The 15705-nt window shown below is 34.7% G+C and overlaps 2 protein-coding genes across 3 annotated transcripts; one reads left to right on the forward strand and one right to left on the reverse strand.

Moving 5' to 3' along the window:
• Positions 1-840: 840 nt before the first annotated feature.
• LOC120086813 lies at positions 841-3860 on the forward strand. Of its 2 annotated transcripts, XM_039043605.1 has the most exons (3): positions 841-1132; positions 2976-3100; positions 3737-3860. In XM_039043605.1, the coding sequence occupies exons 1-3, from the start codon at positions 996-998 to the stop codon at positions 3832-3834; spliced, it is 360 nt and encodes a 119-aa protein (XP_038899533.1). In that variant the 5' UTR covers positions 841-995; the 3' UTR covers positions 3835-3860. The 2 variants fall into 2 exon arrangements, with proteins under 2 accessions (XP_038899533.1, XP_038899532.1); XM_039043604.1 differs by lacking the exon at positions 3737-3860 and having other exon boundaries at positions 861-1132; positions 2976-3347.
• A 251-nt stretch (positions 3861-4111) lies between these two features.
• LOC120086812 lies at positions 4112-8398 on the reverse strand. Its single transcript, XM_039043603.1, has 3 exons — positions 8160-8398; positions 4664-4771; positions 4112-4542 (listed from the first exon to the last, which is right to left on the reverse strand). Exons 1-3 carry the CDS (start codon positions 8382-8384, stop codon positions 4324-4326), a joined length of 552 nt encoding a protein of 183 aa, XP_038899531.1. The 5' UTR covers positions 8385-8398; the 3' UTR covers positions 4112-4323.
• Positions 8399-15705: the final 7307 nt, after the last annotated feature.

The raw sequence follows: 15705 nt of genomic DNA on the forward strand, positions 1-15705 counted from the left end.
TCAAAATTAATACATGTTTTATAAAGTGTAAGTAATAATAAAGTGTTAAGTTATATACATACATTGAATTCACCTAATTTGGAAGTTACTTCATTCTAAATTTTTAAGGATTATTTAGGTGTTAAAAATTGACAGGTAATAAGTTGCCAAGTAAAATGGTCAAATTGCGTATAAACAAGATAGTGCAGGAATGGGATCAAATTCTCAACTTTTCTTTAGTAAGAAATTCTTAACCTACCATATGTTAGACTCAAATTAACATATTAAAATAAAATTCAGATTCATACAAGAATAAGTACGATTTATGTATTATTTTAGTTTCACTCATAAATATATTGGCTTTTGAATTTTAAGTATAGTACGGTGATCAAAGTGCATGTTTCATTACCTTTTATTAAGTTACGTCCCATATTTATTTGAACTAAGAACAAATATTAATTTTATGCTGACAACCTAAAAATTTGTATCCATTTAAGTATGGTAATTCTAATTTTTTTGGTACTAATATAGTATATAACTACTTCCATCATCATTAACACATTCTAAGATGATATGTTATTTTATTATCTAAATTATACCAAATATCCTTTAACTTTATAATTCATTCAGAAACTAGTCTTATTTTTTGAAAAGTTACAAAATTATCTTTAACTTTTTATAAATATTTGAATTAGAAATTTATTAGATTATTGTATGAAAATTGAGACAAAATAGTGTGATGATGACCTGCAACAAAAATTTAATATATATATATCTCACACTGTTCTAAATCACTACTATACTTGTTCGAGATTTCAATTGAATTATGTTTAAACTTTCCGCTAGTATGAGGCAACCTTAAATAAGTTTTTTGTTCTTAAAAGAATTGTACGGTAAGAAAATGACACGTGGATAAGGGATTGATTAAGCATCATCCACTCTCCCTGGAGCATCTCGTGAGAGCTCTCTCCTCTTTGGAAGTTCCAAAGTCTTTGTATTACGACTGAAGGTGAAGAATGGCTTCCATCTTCGCCGCGCCGTCGTTTCGACTCAATCTCACTTCCCGCCCGAGTCTGATTCACAGAGCCGCTCTTCCCTCCTCCATCGATGCCATTCAATTTCACTCGAACGCCTCTCCATTTCCTTCTTTCAGGTATCCGTCGTTTAATCACTCCTCTTCAGAAGATATCGGGATTGTTGTATGTTGTAATGAGACTGCTGAGCATGTTTGCAATGAAGTTCATCTGTTACTTAGTTCTGTAAAGTGGATCGAATTTGATTCTTTTTGTTGAAAATGGAATTTACCTGGTAGTTGCTAATTCATAATTGCTTTTGGCTTCTCACGCCAAGTGCTTCCATTAGCTTTGGGTTTTGGTTTTATAAGTTTTTTTTTTGGTGACGCACCTTTGATTTGATTTCTACTTAAGAGTCTTCTTCGATCCCTTGCATTCAACGTTTATAATCGGATTGTTATGTGTTGAATTGAGCATGCTAGCATTAAAGTGAATCCACTTTGATTTCTGTGTTGAAAGTGGAATTGGATGATAGTTGCTGCCTCGCTGTTTCCTGATTGGTTTCAGCTACTGACGCAAACAGCTTATACTAGTATTATCTAACTTCTCTGAATGTTTTGAAGTTTAAATGTAATGAACCTTTGATTGGATACCTATTTAAGCGGTCCTCTTCAATTCATTGCATTTTTCTTGGGCATATAAAGTTTCTGAGGATATCTGGAGTTTTACATGGTATTGCACTGTTGTGACTTGTGAGCATGTTAGCATTCCAGTTCGTCTATAATTTTGTATGTAAAGGGGATCCATTTTGATTCTTGTGCTGAAAATAGAATTTGAAGGTAGGTACTAAATCCGAACTAGTTTTGTTTTGGCTTGTTAAAGAAATCGACAAATAAAGATGAACAAAAAATGTAAAGCAATAGAGAAATGAGACACTAATTTACGTGGTTCACTAATAGTGTGTTAGCTACGTCTACAAGCAAAGGAAGAATCGTTTATTATTAGAGAGAATAATTTAGATTACAAAATCAGGAGTGAGTTAGAGAGTTTATATAAGGCACTTTTCTAAACTCAAGGACCAGGCAAAAATAACGTAAATATGTCAAGTACAAATACAAATACAACAACGAGCCTCCGTACTTGATTGTTCGAAGTGCAAGATATCAGATTAAAGATATTCCAACATGGCTAGTAACACTGATTAGTATTAAGATTGAGACTTTCTGATCTTATTCGACGTCTACGTGGGATGGATCTTTTGATTTGATACTTATTTGGTCGTTCTAGAGCACGTATAGAACTTTGTCCATTAATTTTTCGTATCCGGATAGGGAAAGTCTTATTAGTTCTTTCTGAAAGCTCCTCTGATAGTGTTATACTTCAGATTTCCGGGAAAAAATAATTCTGGAATGGCCGATAAGGTATCTTGTAAAAAGAAGATTTTTTGGGTTAACCACAGCTGTTGGATGCACCAAAGTATCCTTTTGTTGATGTCACAAAAATGGTTTAAATCCTGAAACAATTAATTCAATCCTATTATCTTCTCAAGTTGTCAGTTGACTCGAAGTGGAATGAATCGAACCCATCAGCATTTCTGTGTTCTTACATGCCAAGGGAATTCTGTCTTTTCAGTAATTTGGAGTTTCCTCTTTAAAATCTTCTGGAGTATTGAGGTGGAAACTAAAGTATTTTCCTATCATTCTTGGTTCCATCTTTATTATCCTTTGTTTTGCTTTTTAGAATCTTTATTATCCTTTATCTGTTTAGCCTTTTTGCTTTTTGCTTTCTTTTCGCATCATTTACTAATTACTACTAGTACTTATATGCTTTTATAAGAGCCAAATCAGTAGCTGAGATTCTCTTTTCACCTGCTAGGCACATTTACCAGAAACTATAATACATTTAAGAGTTTGAGATGACTGATATTTGTACTCACAATATTACTAAAATCAGATGAGTGCTTGTGTGATTTCTTTTATGCAGGTATAGGAACACCAGAGGATTGGAATTAAGGCAAAGATCTTTTTCTATAACAGCCTCAAATTCCTCAGATGGGAATTCCATCAAGGAGGAAAATGGTTCGAGTAAAGCAAGTACCGATGCCCAAGGTCCTCCATTTCTTACCATTTTGGCTGGAATTTTTGTCTTTTCCCTTGTGCTCTGGATATTCAGTTCTGTTGTCACGTCGTTTTTAAGTCTAGTAGTCAAGCTGATCTCAACAAAGTAGTGTGGCATTAATTGGCATAATTTCATGTTACTAAGCTTAAATCTGTGTGGTGTTCCTACTTCTATCAAAACTCACTTTTTAGCCAAGTTTTAGCTTAATTCTAGTGAATAGTTTTTATTTTCATCTCATTTATGCCTAGCTTCAGCCTCAGCTGTGTTAAATTTTGGGCGAGGAACTGAATACAGGCACTTGAGTCGGTAAATTATAAATAAATGGACTTAACTAATTGTGTAGATTAACCCATCTATTGAAATGTCCAAGTCAACCTCTGAATGATTGTCATTTTTAAAATTACTTTGAAACATATTTTTATTTTTTAATCATTTAAAATCGATTTCTTTAATATGAAAAATTGCATTTTAGTAAAATTTAATATAAATTAATTTTAAAGAATTAAAAGACGTATTTGAAATGATAAAATAATTTTTAATAATTTTAACATCACTCCCAAACATGTATTAACATTCCCAATACTTTAGTCCAATATTCTTTATAAGTCATTTTGCTTTCTTGTTAGGATCATTCATGTTTGGAGGATTCATGTTTGGAGGTTCAGAATCACTTCCAAGACTCAAATATGTCTTCTTTTTCTTTTTCAAGAGATTGTTTCATTGATTGAATGAAACAAATGTCTTTAACCATTCAATGTTTGATTTTATATTTTTCAACCTAATTTTGGTATTATCTAAATATGCTATTCCATATTTGATTCTATACTTTTCAACATGATTTACATACTATCAACCCAATTTATACAATCATTTAAGTAGTTCTTCTCCCGTTAATTTGTTGCAAAATATCAAAATTTTATTTTTCACGCCGGTAAACTTAATTTCATAGAAACAAAAAAGAAAAGGGCATATATCAGATTACCATATTTATTTACTTCATATCAATTGAAAAAAAAAAAAAAAAAGCTTCGTAACATTTATCTCCAAACAATTATGAAGGATTTTTACAGACAAGATGGCACCGTTGGAAAAATACATTCCGACCATTGTAAATGCTAGCATTATAACACATTCTTGATCAAACTTAACAAAATTATGATAGGGAAATGAAATGACTTATCCCTTAAATAAACAAAAGAAAAAAAAATGATATCTAATTCGCACAATTCTCTTCTGTTTCTGAATTTTCTCCAATGGAAGCTGTAAAGTTTCGTCGTTCGTCAGCTGATGCGGTTATCACCGGCATCCAAATATCAGCAGTATCACTCAACAGAGATTGCACCTGTGGATCTGCAGCCATTGCTGAAGAAATCATTTCATCCACATTGTCTAGCTTTTCAGATAGCTTATCCAACTCCTTGGCAATTTCCAGCTGAAATAGATCGCATGAAATAGACAATTTGGAAGTACATAATCAATCTCTTCATGAAAATGCTTCGCACAATTGAACAAAGATAAATGCAATTAATGTATATAAATGTAATCATACTGACTTCATCAAGCTGCTTTAAGGACTTTGAGGGTACTTTTGTAACTTCAAGTCCGAGGGCTTCGATCTTTGTACGCAATTCAACTTCTTCCTGGTTGGTAAGTGATTCCACCTGCAAAATAAATGTATCTTTAGGAAAGACAAAGTGCAGATAAGGTCCAAATATTTCCAGGCATGGACAGATGTAAAGAGCAAATTACAATGTATTAAACAATGGGTGAAACAAATAGACATAGTTCAAATGAGAGATTTAAGAAACTTGTCACTGCTTCCCCCCACCAGCTTAGATTGTGGTGGCACAGTTCTCATGTTGATATTGATTCTGTCTACGTTACTTTCATTAAACGATATCATAAGTTCATAACAATTTTGGAAATTAGCTCTTCTCGTTCCATGGTCAAATAATATAAAAATGTAAACCATTTTTTTTATATCTATGAGTATCCAAGTTAGCTTACATACATTTCGACTAATCTAAGGAGACACTCACTTGACCCTACAAAATTTGGGTGCCAAGGAAGAAACTTTTAGGATATTAAATCCTAGGTAAACTACTACGGATTGAACTCGTTAACTTTAAGTTTAGTAAACCCATGACCTTTCTTGACCACTAGGACAACACATGATAGTTTGTTTCCCGGTTTAGTTTTAGACTAGAAGTTCTCTACTTAATGCATTTAGATGGCCTAACAAATGAGAACCTGGAGAAATTTGTAACTGCATCCCAGAGCAATTCCCAAAGGTAACAGTGGGGCAAAAAATTAGATTCTGTGTATGTACTTTTATCAATGGTATTATACCAATTTCAAAAAATTAGCATTCTCATTCCTAGTTAATAATAGCAAATTTTGATAATCATTCTCAATCAGTTCAAAGCCAAGGATGAAAGTGAAGAATTTATAGCCTGACTACTGCTCAAAATTTTCACTTCCATGGTAGTTCAACTTGCCTTCAGCGGAAGAAATAATAGCTTTCGAAATTCCTACTTTGGCATGCTCACCCAGTAGCACTATTGAAACCAAAATTTCAGATATATCAATCCATCTCCCATGGAGTGAAACACAAACTACCTCAAGTATGACCCCATGTCCGTGAGGAATCTCTCCAACACTATTGTGATTATTCAAAGTATGCTTCTGGTTCATGCCCTCTTACACTTGAAGTTTCCTTTTTCCATCAAGAATCATTATCAAACGCCCTTCACAGTATCATGACCCTGCCCTATCCTACATTCAAACTCATCCTCATCAATTCAACCAATGACGTGAAGTTTTGCATCAATGACACTCTCTTTTATAAGTAATTGTTCTCTAGTCATTTGTAAGTTGGTAGGTTTTGGGCTGTCTGGACAATGGTTTATCTTCTGGACAAAGGTTTGTCTTCTCTAATGAATCTTAATACTAAGATAATTTTATAAGTTTTTATTTCCTAACGGAGGTAGCGACCTTGATTTTTACAAATTGCTTCACTAGTTAAGATGTCAAGAGATGAAACTGTGAAGCTAGAAGGTGATATGAAAAACAAGACGGCACTAAAGATCAATGAATGCATTGTATGTAGTATAGGATCCAAGTGATAGCAAAACTCAAACATCGTGTTCGTATCCTTAGGTTCCTAGGAATAGTAACATCACTGAGTCTTTGATGGCAATTCATTATGGAAGAAATCGATTGTCCTCCCACTCCTCCCTCTAGATGCAGTCCATTCGGATCTTGAAGCTTTCTCCTCCTCTTAACCCCATAATGATTTTTTTTAAAAGGTTTTAGCAGGGACCTCGCATCCAAGAACTAGAATTCTCCCCCATGCCCTTTGGAATGTCGTACTCCTTATTAGGCACTGCCACATCTTGAAAAACTTTGACAGAGAGGCTGATCCCAACCCAAAAATTGTTCTAAAAGGACGATTTTTATGCATTGCCCGCTTTAATTAAACTTCTCTATTAGCTTAGATATGTTCCAAGGATTACATGTGCTTTGTTATCTATTTGGCCAACCATCTCCTTCCTTCTTCCTGTAGTAACTGGTAATCACTCTATTACAAAGTTCTATTCTTTGGAGGGATTCTTCGTAGCCATTTTATCGAGAGATTATGTTCCTCTCCCTAAGTTACCTGTTCCAATCCCTTCCTAACTCTAGTGTGTACAGCTTCAATGTTCTAGTTCACAACAGGGCTCAACTTTCCTACACTTGTGTCCCATAAAAATTTCTTATTTTCCTATCTATAATTGATGCTACTAACCTTGGTAGTTTCCAATGGACGTAAAGTATGTACGAGTACTGGATAAAATACAATTAGTTGTGGATAGACACCAAGTTATATTGCTAATTACAACAGAGAGAATATCTTGATTCATGATAAGGCAAGTTGTTGTGTCATTGAGGGGAATGAAGACTGAATCATATAAATAAAGTTACCCAAACTCAGAGATTTGAGTTTGAAATCCCATAAATGAGGTTTGATGCATTAACTGATTTGGAATTAGGTGTATCTATATCACAAGCTCTCGTTTCTACGATAATGCAAGTGTAGAGTGCTTATGAGAATACAATTAAAATTTTAAGGAGTGTTCCACGACCCAACCCATGTCAATATTGTTCAAAATCAAATTTGAGATGGTTTAGAAAGAGAAATCAAGACATGTAAACTGATAGCTGTTAGGTTACTTATCACCGTAGGAGGCTTTACCAATATAAGTATTGTGGTGAGTTTAGTAAACACAAAACTGAGAACATGATATGCGAACATGACAATTGACACAGAACATGAGCAGTAAGTGAACGTTTGGTTGGTAAAGACCTAGTTCACGATTTAGATCACTATGGCCCTCTTAAATGTATACTTCCTAACCCTGAGTCGAAGTTCAGTCTAGGGCAGCGCTTACACCAATAACCATTTGCATAGTAAAAATCCTCTTTCTTGCCACCTTTTATGAGAGAACATTACTTTTCAAGTTCCCCTACTTTTCCTAGTTTTTTCCTAATAGTAATCTAATACTACACTCAATCCCAATGGTCAAACTCATGATTGAAAAACCCAAACTTCTTCTAAGTTTATACACAAAATTTTTACAAGCCTAGGACAATTTAGCTGCACCAAATCAATCTTCAACTACCCAGCGCTCAAGGATCACTGTTCGAATAAAGTTAAAGATATGACAAAAGGTTTAATCAACAATACATAACAGGACAGACTACAGCCCCAAGGATCCCCAACACCTATTTCTCTGTAAATCACAAATTCCCAGAATAAATAATAGAGAATTAAATATCAACATGGGTCATCAAGCAAGCACCACCGAGCTCGATCCTGATAGTTTACCTACTCTCCTAAACATCTAAAAAACAGAATCAACCTAACTTGTCGTTCTAACAGAAAATTTCGACAATACCCAGATGACAAATTAACCAATTCGAAGTCATAAATACTCTAGAATTAGAAAATCGAATAGGATAAACATTGAAAATTGATGAATCGGGAGGAAATTGGTGCGAAATTGTGACCTGGTGAAGAAGACTAGCAAGAAGCTGGAAGAGTTGCTCGTCCGCCTTCCCTTCCTGGGCCATGTTTTTCTGTGATCGGCTTTCGGATTTTGCCGAGTGATGTTTTGGGGATTTGAGTTCTTGTAGAATGATATGGCGCTCGATTTGACTGATCTCTTTGACGTGGGATCGCCGAATATTGTGGCCAATGTGACACGCTCTCTCGTTTGCATGAACTACGGACATACGCACTGACCAATTAAATTGACATTTAGTTTAAATTATCAAAAATACCGATGCCCAATTGGGATAGGATTAGTTTCAATTACAACTCGATCTTAAAATAATAAGGATGATGGTCATAATGGTTGAGGAGTGAATTTTCGCCTAACCAAATAAAGTTTAAAATCAAGATATTATAAAATAGATCAAAGTAATAAGATATAATATAAAATAAGATAAAATAAAATAGGATAAGATTTGAACTTGTCTTCGAAAAATCTCACATCATAATCTTAGTAGATTTAAGACAAATCCTAGACTAAATCCCCCGTAAATGCACCTCCATCAAGGTATTTTGAACTTTTAACTTCTTTTCTATTATCTAATTATCTTTCTGACCTAAGCATCAAAACTATTTTCTTTGTTTTCTAGGTATTCTCTTCCTTAAATTACAAATTTATTATTGTTATCACGTTTTTTTTTACCAAAATTTGAAATCAACAGTAATAATTATTGAATGTTTGAACTTTGTTTCGAAACAACCATTGTACAAATTGTTGTGCAAATTTATTGTTAAATTCATAGACAAAAAAATCGTGTGAACAAACCTAAACACATCTTTATTAATTAATAAATGATAAAATGTGTGTGAATTAGATAAATGTTGATCTTCTTAAAAAAAAAAAAAAAAGAAGAAGAATAAAGATTGATTGGTTTTGAATATTGTGATGGTTAAATGACAAAAGATAAATAAAACATAAAAATCTAACATAATCTTTTTTTTTCTTTCATGCTAAGATATTGAATTGCAATAAAGAAAAAAGATTTCCAACCTAAGTTCAATGTGCGGAAAAAAAAAGCCAAAGATTTAAAGAAGAAGGACAAAACAAACAACCAAACACATAGAAGAAAAATTCACCCAACACAACTTATGAAAACATGTCCTAGGGAGAGGAGCCAATATGAATCTCCTTGATAGAAGTCTCAAACCATTTAGAACCACAGAGAAAAAATCTAATTGTACGGCCTGACTAACCACATAAGAAGGTTGCAAGGTAGTCCAATGGAAACAAAGATTACATTGTCTCCAAATATGATAAATAACAACACACTAAACTATTCTCCATACCTCACGTTGCAATTGATTGTCTGTACTAAAATAAAAAAAAATCAAATAAAAGGAGGTTATGGACCACAAACTACCTACTAAAGAACACCAACACTATGGATTTCAAACCGCCACATGCTAATACAATCACGTGTCTATAACCGATCCCAAACAACAAGCAAGACAATGAAAAAGTGTATGAGTACATTACCTCCAAACCAAAGAAGACTAAACCAAGACACTGTAGGATGCCTAGACCACAAAGACCATCAAGCACTAATGACCGAAAACACTCTAAACCAATAAAGGAGCCACATGAATGAAGGAAATCACAAACCTTAACATGAAAGGAACAATACACATAATGTTGTAAACTTGTATAAACAAATTGTTATTAACAAAATAAACGTTATTTTATATGTGAATTAAATCATTCCAGTAAACAAAAATCTTACATTATTTTATGTAGCTTAAACTGGAGGGATCAAATCCTCCAGCAGAAGCGTTTTGTTAGAACGTCTTGCATCCCGCAATCCGATATTTACATAAGCATAATCATTGAATTCAAACAGAATATAAACATGTAAATTAGCATGCTTTAGAAAAAATATTAGAACGATTCTTACCTTTGCAGGTTCCCAACTACCACGAACAATCCTCTCCTAGTTCCAATAAACGAATCTCTAACGATCTTGATCACGAACAATTTCTTAAATAATCTCGAACACTACCACAAGAGTTATGCATTAAACCCAATTTAATTAATTAGACCATTCAATTAATTAATATTTATTTAATTAATTAGTTCAACTAAGTAACACTTATTTAATTTTAATTTGCACACTAATTAAATAACTATTTATACATTAAACCCAATTTAATGTATATATTTAATTATCATAAACATCGCATGTATATGTGCAAAACCTCTCTATTAATTAATTCTTTATGAATCTAATTCACTTGGATTAATTAATTTGAATCTTATTCAAATATTACTTTTCAATTTAATTATACATCATATCCATAATTAATTATATATTAATCACATTAATATATAGTTCCCTCAAATTAATTTGAATAATTCAAGTTATCCTTCTTAAGTATCCTCTAATGAGCTAACGAAGGGACCTGTAGATCAGAAGCTCCAACAATATGAGATTAATTGGCTAAACTCATTAACCAAATTAATCAATATTCGTTAATTGTGGGTACACTCCTCTAAAGACCCACAACTGCACTCTTCTCACTATAGATATATTTATGTGTCCACGGATATGGACCCATACCAACAGGTTAGTCCTTCACGAGTGTTCGTAACTCTAACTAAGTCAAATTACCATTTTACCCTTGGGTTTTCTTTGATTCATTAAGTACTAGTGCTATTCTAATGAACAACTTGTTTATAGTCCAACCAATAAACAGAAACCTCTCTTAGGCCAATGAGAGGGTATGGCCCTTTATTCAAGTCCCAGAGATACCACTTAAGGGAACATTCATCTACTTATCCTTAAGGCGAGAAGGGGCGAATTCCATATTGTATTATTAAGTTCCCAGCTCCCCACTCGGTCCTGTCCTTAAAATGGTAGACATATTAGGTCGGCGAATTGGCCATCCTCACCCATGAAAATCAAAGGAAAATCCCTTGTGAACAAGAGATCATAATATACTCAAGATTAAAACTAAGTCGCCTAGGTCATTCTATTGAAATAAAAATCAGACTAGTCAACAATGTTATATCTAGTGGTCAATATTTCGTGGTCCAGTCTCGCGGAAAACACATCGAGCGAAAGTGTCATCTCATCAGGGAGATAGTACACCGAGGAAACGTGATAGTCATGAGAATAACATCTGAAGATAATCTTGCTGATCCATTTACGAAGGTTCTCATGGCTAAATTGTTCGAGGGTCACCTGATCGGACTTGGACTACGAGCTTCATAAATCTAGGGCAAGTGGGAGAATGTCAAGGGTATTTAGATGCACTAGTTTATTATATTTTCTCCCTCTCTTTCTCAACATTGTATATTTGTATATACTTGTAACTCACTGGAGTTTTAGTCCAAATGAGAGTTTGTTGGGAATGTCCTAAAACTCGCAGTTCGTAACTTTTAAACATATTCTATTTTACAATAAAAGTATTATTGAGACTTCATTCAATAAAGGGTTATTGAAATTTCTTTGTGTTATAAAATTCAATAAATAAACCCATAACTATAGTATGAATACTTAAACTTTATGTAGAAACATATAAAAGAGAATCAAGTTTTAGTATATAGCCAAAAATATGGATAAGGTTGGGCACTTTATCCTAGGGACACTATGGATGCGGCCCACATTGTATATTGATATGAACGATGTGATCCCAAAATCGTTCATGTGGAGACATGCGAGTGGAGGCATCCTATGCAAAATATGTTTGCATAAGACTGGACCACAAAGTAATCACTTTTCTTTATGACGACCGTTTACTGTTAAAACTTACTATTTCAAATCGATGACCCAAGGTAACTCGATCTCAATCCTGAGCTAACTATGAACTCCTGTTTATTCGAGATTATCCTTTGATCTGTATGTGTCTACAAGAAAACCATCAACAGTTCAGTAGTTTTCCTAGTGTTGTATGTAGACGATATCTTACTAATTAGGAATGATGTAGGTCTACTGACATTAGTTAAGAACTGGATAGTGACCCAATTCCAAATGAAAGATTTGGGAGAGGATCAATTTGTTCTTGGTATTCAGATCTTTTGAGATCAGAAGAACAAAGTGCTAACACTATCTTAGGCATCGTACATTGACAAGATGTTGCTCAAGTACTCGATGCAGAACTCCAAAAGAGGTCTACTGCCTTTCAGGCATGAAGTTACATTATTTAAGGAAATGTGTCCTAAGACACCTTAAGAGGTTGAGAAGATGAGACGGGTCCTTTATGCATCTATCGTTGGCAGTTTGATGTGTGCAATGTTGTGTATTAGACCAAATATCTGCTATGCTATGAGGATTGTCAGTAGATATCAGTCTAATCTAGGACAAGGTCACTAGACTGCAGTCAAGAACAACCTCAAGTATCTTCAGAGAACGAGAGACTACATGCTCGTGTATGGATCTAAGGATTTGATCCTTACTGGATACACGGACTCTAACTTTCAGACTGATAAGAATTCTTGAAAATCTACTTCAGGCTTAGTGTTCATTCTTAACAGAGGAGCTGTAGTATGGCGAAGCACTAAGCAGGGGTGCATCACTGACTCCACGATGGAGGCTGAGTATGTAGCGACTTGTGAAGCTACTAAGGAGTCCGTTTGGTTCAAGAAGTTCCTGACTAATCTGGAAGTTGTTCCAGATATGTCTAGGCCCATCACCCTTTATTGTGATAATAGTGGTGTTATGGCGAACTCCAGGGAGCCCAGAAGTCATAAGCACGACAAACATATAGAGTAGAAGTATCATCTCATCTGCGAGATAGTGTATCAAGGGGACGTGATAGTCACGAAGATCGCTTTGAAGCATAACATTGCTGACCCGTTTATGAAGGCTCTCACGTCTACAGTTTTTTAGGGTCACCTTAGAGCATGGGTTTACGGGACCGCCCGCGACTGGACTAGAGAAAGTGAGAGATTTTTGTACTGGGCCTTAGTGCCCTAGTTTATTGTTTTGTATGTGTTGTTATCTTGTACACCCACCCACTTTAGGATAAGTGGGAGATTGTTGGGGTTGATGCCCTAAACTCTCGTAGAGTCCTGTAGTTTATAAACATCTATATGAGCAAACGCTTGTGATGTAATAATATGAGATATTTTCGTCACTGTTGTCTATGAAATATGAGATTTTTTATTTACATTTACCACAAACCAATAAACTAAGATCCTTGGTTTTCGTTGTAACTTAAGCATGTATGTAGAGACATACAAGTAAATTATGCCTTAAGTGATAACCTAAATGGTCTGTAGTATATGGATATAGGAGGGAAACCTTATCCTGGTGACGCTATGGATACGACCCGCTTTATAGATAGTTACAAGTGTTGTGACGTGCTACAAATGGGCTTATCATGATCATTCATGTGAAGACATGTGAGCAGGGGTGTTCTATACAAAGGAGTTTGTATAAGACCGAACCACGAAGTGTTTAGTCTCGTTATATAACGTCGTTCATGATAGAGACTTCATTTCACTAGAATGACCATAGGTAACATGACCTTAATCCTAAGTGAGTTAAGAACTTCTGCCTATGAGGGCGATCCTTTGATTTGCATGGGTGGGAGTGGCCAAATTGCCGACTCAAACCTACCACTTTGAGGATTCGTTTGATTGGGGAGCTGGGAACTAAGCTACACAAGATGGAATTCACTCCTTCCCCAAAGCATAGGTAAGTAGATAGATTGCTCCCTTAAGGGCTGATTCTAGGGCTTGAACGATGTGGCGTCATACACCTTCTCATGGCCTAAGAGGTGTCCACTCATAGTAGAAATATGATGCATTTTTCATTAGTGGGATCAGTGGTACTTAAAAAGTTAGATGTAACTACAGAGGCAAAACGGTAAATTGGTTCAAATGTACTTACGAGCATCTATGAAGGGTTATCATACTGTTGACTGGTTATATTCGATGGACACAGAAATATATCTGTAGTAAAAAAAGTTCAGCTATCGGTCTTTAGTGGAGTGCTCGGCAGTTAACGGATGATGGATCTTGTTTCTAAAGAGTTGCTTCAAGCTACAGGTTCATAAGGTCCCCTTGGTAGCTCAATGGATTCAAGTTGAAAATCAGTTTTTGGGTTAGTTTAAAGTGTTCAAATTGACAAAAGGGAGTTTGATTAAACTAGTTCAGTTATATGTGATATAATTGATATGATGTATGAGATACATTAATTGGAGAAAATTGATATAAATATGATTTATATCAAGTAAAGGAGAAAAGGACTATTGTTTAAATGTTAGATATGATGTGGTATTAAAACTATAGGTTATAAATATAATATGATAAGTTAGTTATTATATTACTTAAAATTAAAACAATTATGAGATAATTGTGGGTGGTTTCTTCTTTAACCGTGCATAAAAGTGAGAGGTTGTATTCAATTTTCATAACTGAAGGATAAAATGAAAAATGTTTTCATTCTGCAAGGAATCGCTTCATCAAGTACACTGCTAATTGTTTAGCTCACGAGAGACTACACGACAACCTTCAAGTGTTTATCTAAACAATCGTGTACACGCACCATTCTCTAAACTGTTTGTCTAAACAACCATGTACACGCACCATTCTCTAAACGATCGTGTAGCTTTTTACTAAATGATCGCGTGGCAAGCGAGCTTCATTAAACGATCCTGTAAACGATCAAACCTATTGTCGTAAATGATCGTGTACCTTTACTAAATGATCAAGCACCACAGCCTATATGGTAGACATTATCCTTCTCCCACTTGTTTGGTCATATAGTGCGATCGTTGTTTCCTCCTACCCTCTACCAAATTCATAACAGAGCCCACATCTCCTAGATTCTCACTCCGAGAATACCAAGGTTACTGAGTGGTGGTATCCGAGAGGTTACTTGTTCGTGGAGAAGATTGTTCATGATTACTGGATGATTGGGTAGATGATCTGGGCGAGAGCGAGATTTTTCTATCCAAGTTCTTCACGAGAGCGAGAGACCTGTGAAAGAAGAGTTCTTCAAAGGTAAATCTCCCACTCTTTTTTGTATTTAATTTCTAAAGCATACCATAATTTGTTAATAGATGCATAACTAGTTTGTATGTTTATAAATGCTCGTAATTCTATCACAATGAATTTGGATCGATCGTGCTTTCGCTCATAGGTTCTCTTTAACAAGAGTTCCTTCACATTTATGGACTGAAACAAGCTTCTAGATCTTGGAACATTAGATTTGATAGTGCGATCAAATCATTTGGCTTTGATCAGAATGTTGATGAGCCTTGTATTTACAAGAAAATCATCAACAGCTCAGTAGCTTTCCATGTGCTATATGTGGATGATATCCTACTAATTGGGAATGATGTAGGTTTTCTGACTGACATTAAGAAATGGCTAGCCACCCAATTCCAAATGAAAGATTTAGGAGAGGTGCGATTTATTCTAGGGATCCAAATTATAAGGGATCGTAAGACCAAAAGGTTGGCCTTGTTTCGGGTATTGTACATTGACAAGATGTTGATCAGGTACTTGATGCAGAATTTCAAAAGTGGTTTATTACCTTTCAAGCATGGAATTGTTTT

Source organism: Benincasa hispida, chromosome 9, assembly GCF_009727055.1.
Source record: "Benincasa hispida cultivar B227 chromosome 9, ASM972705v1, whole genome shotgun sequence".
NCBI lineage: Eukaryota > Viridiplantae > Streptophyta > Magnoliopsida > Cucurbitales > Cucurbitaceae > Benincasa > Benincasa hispida.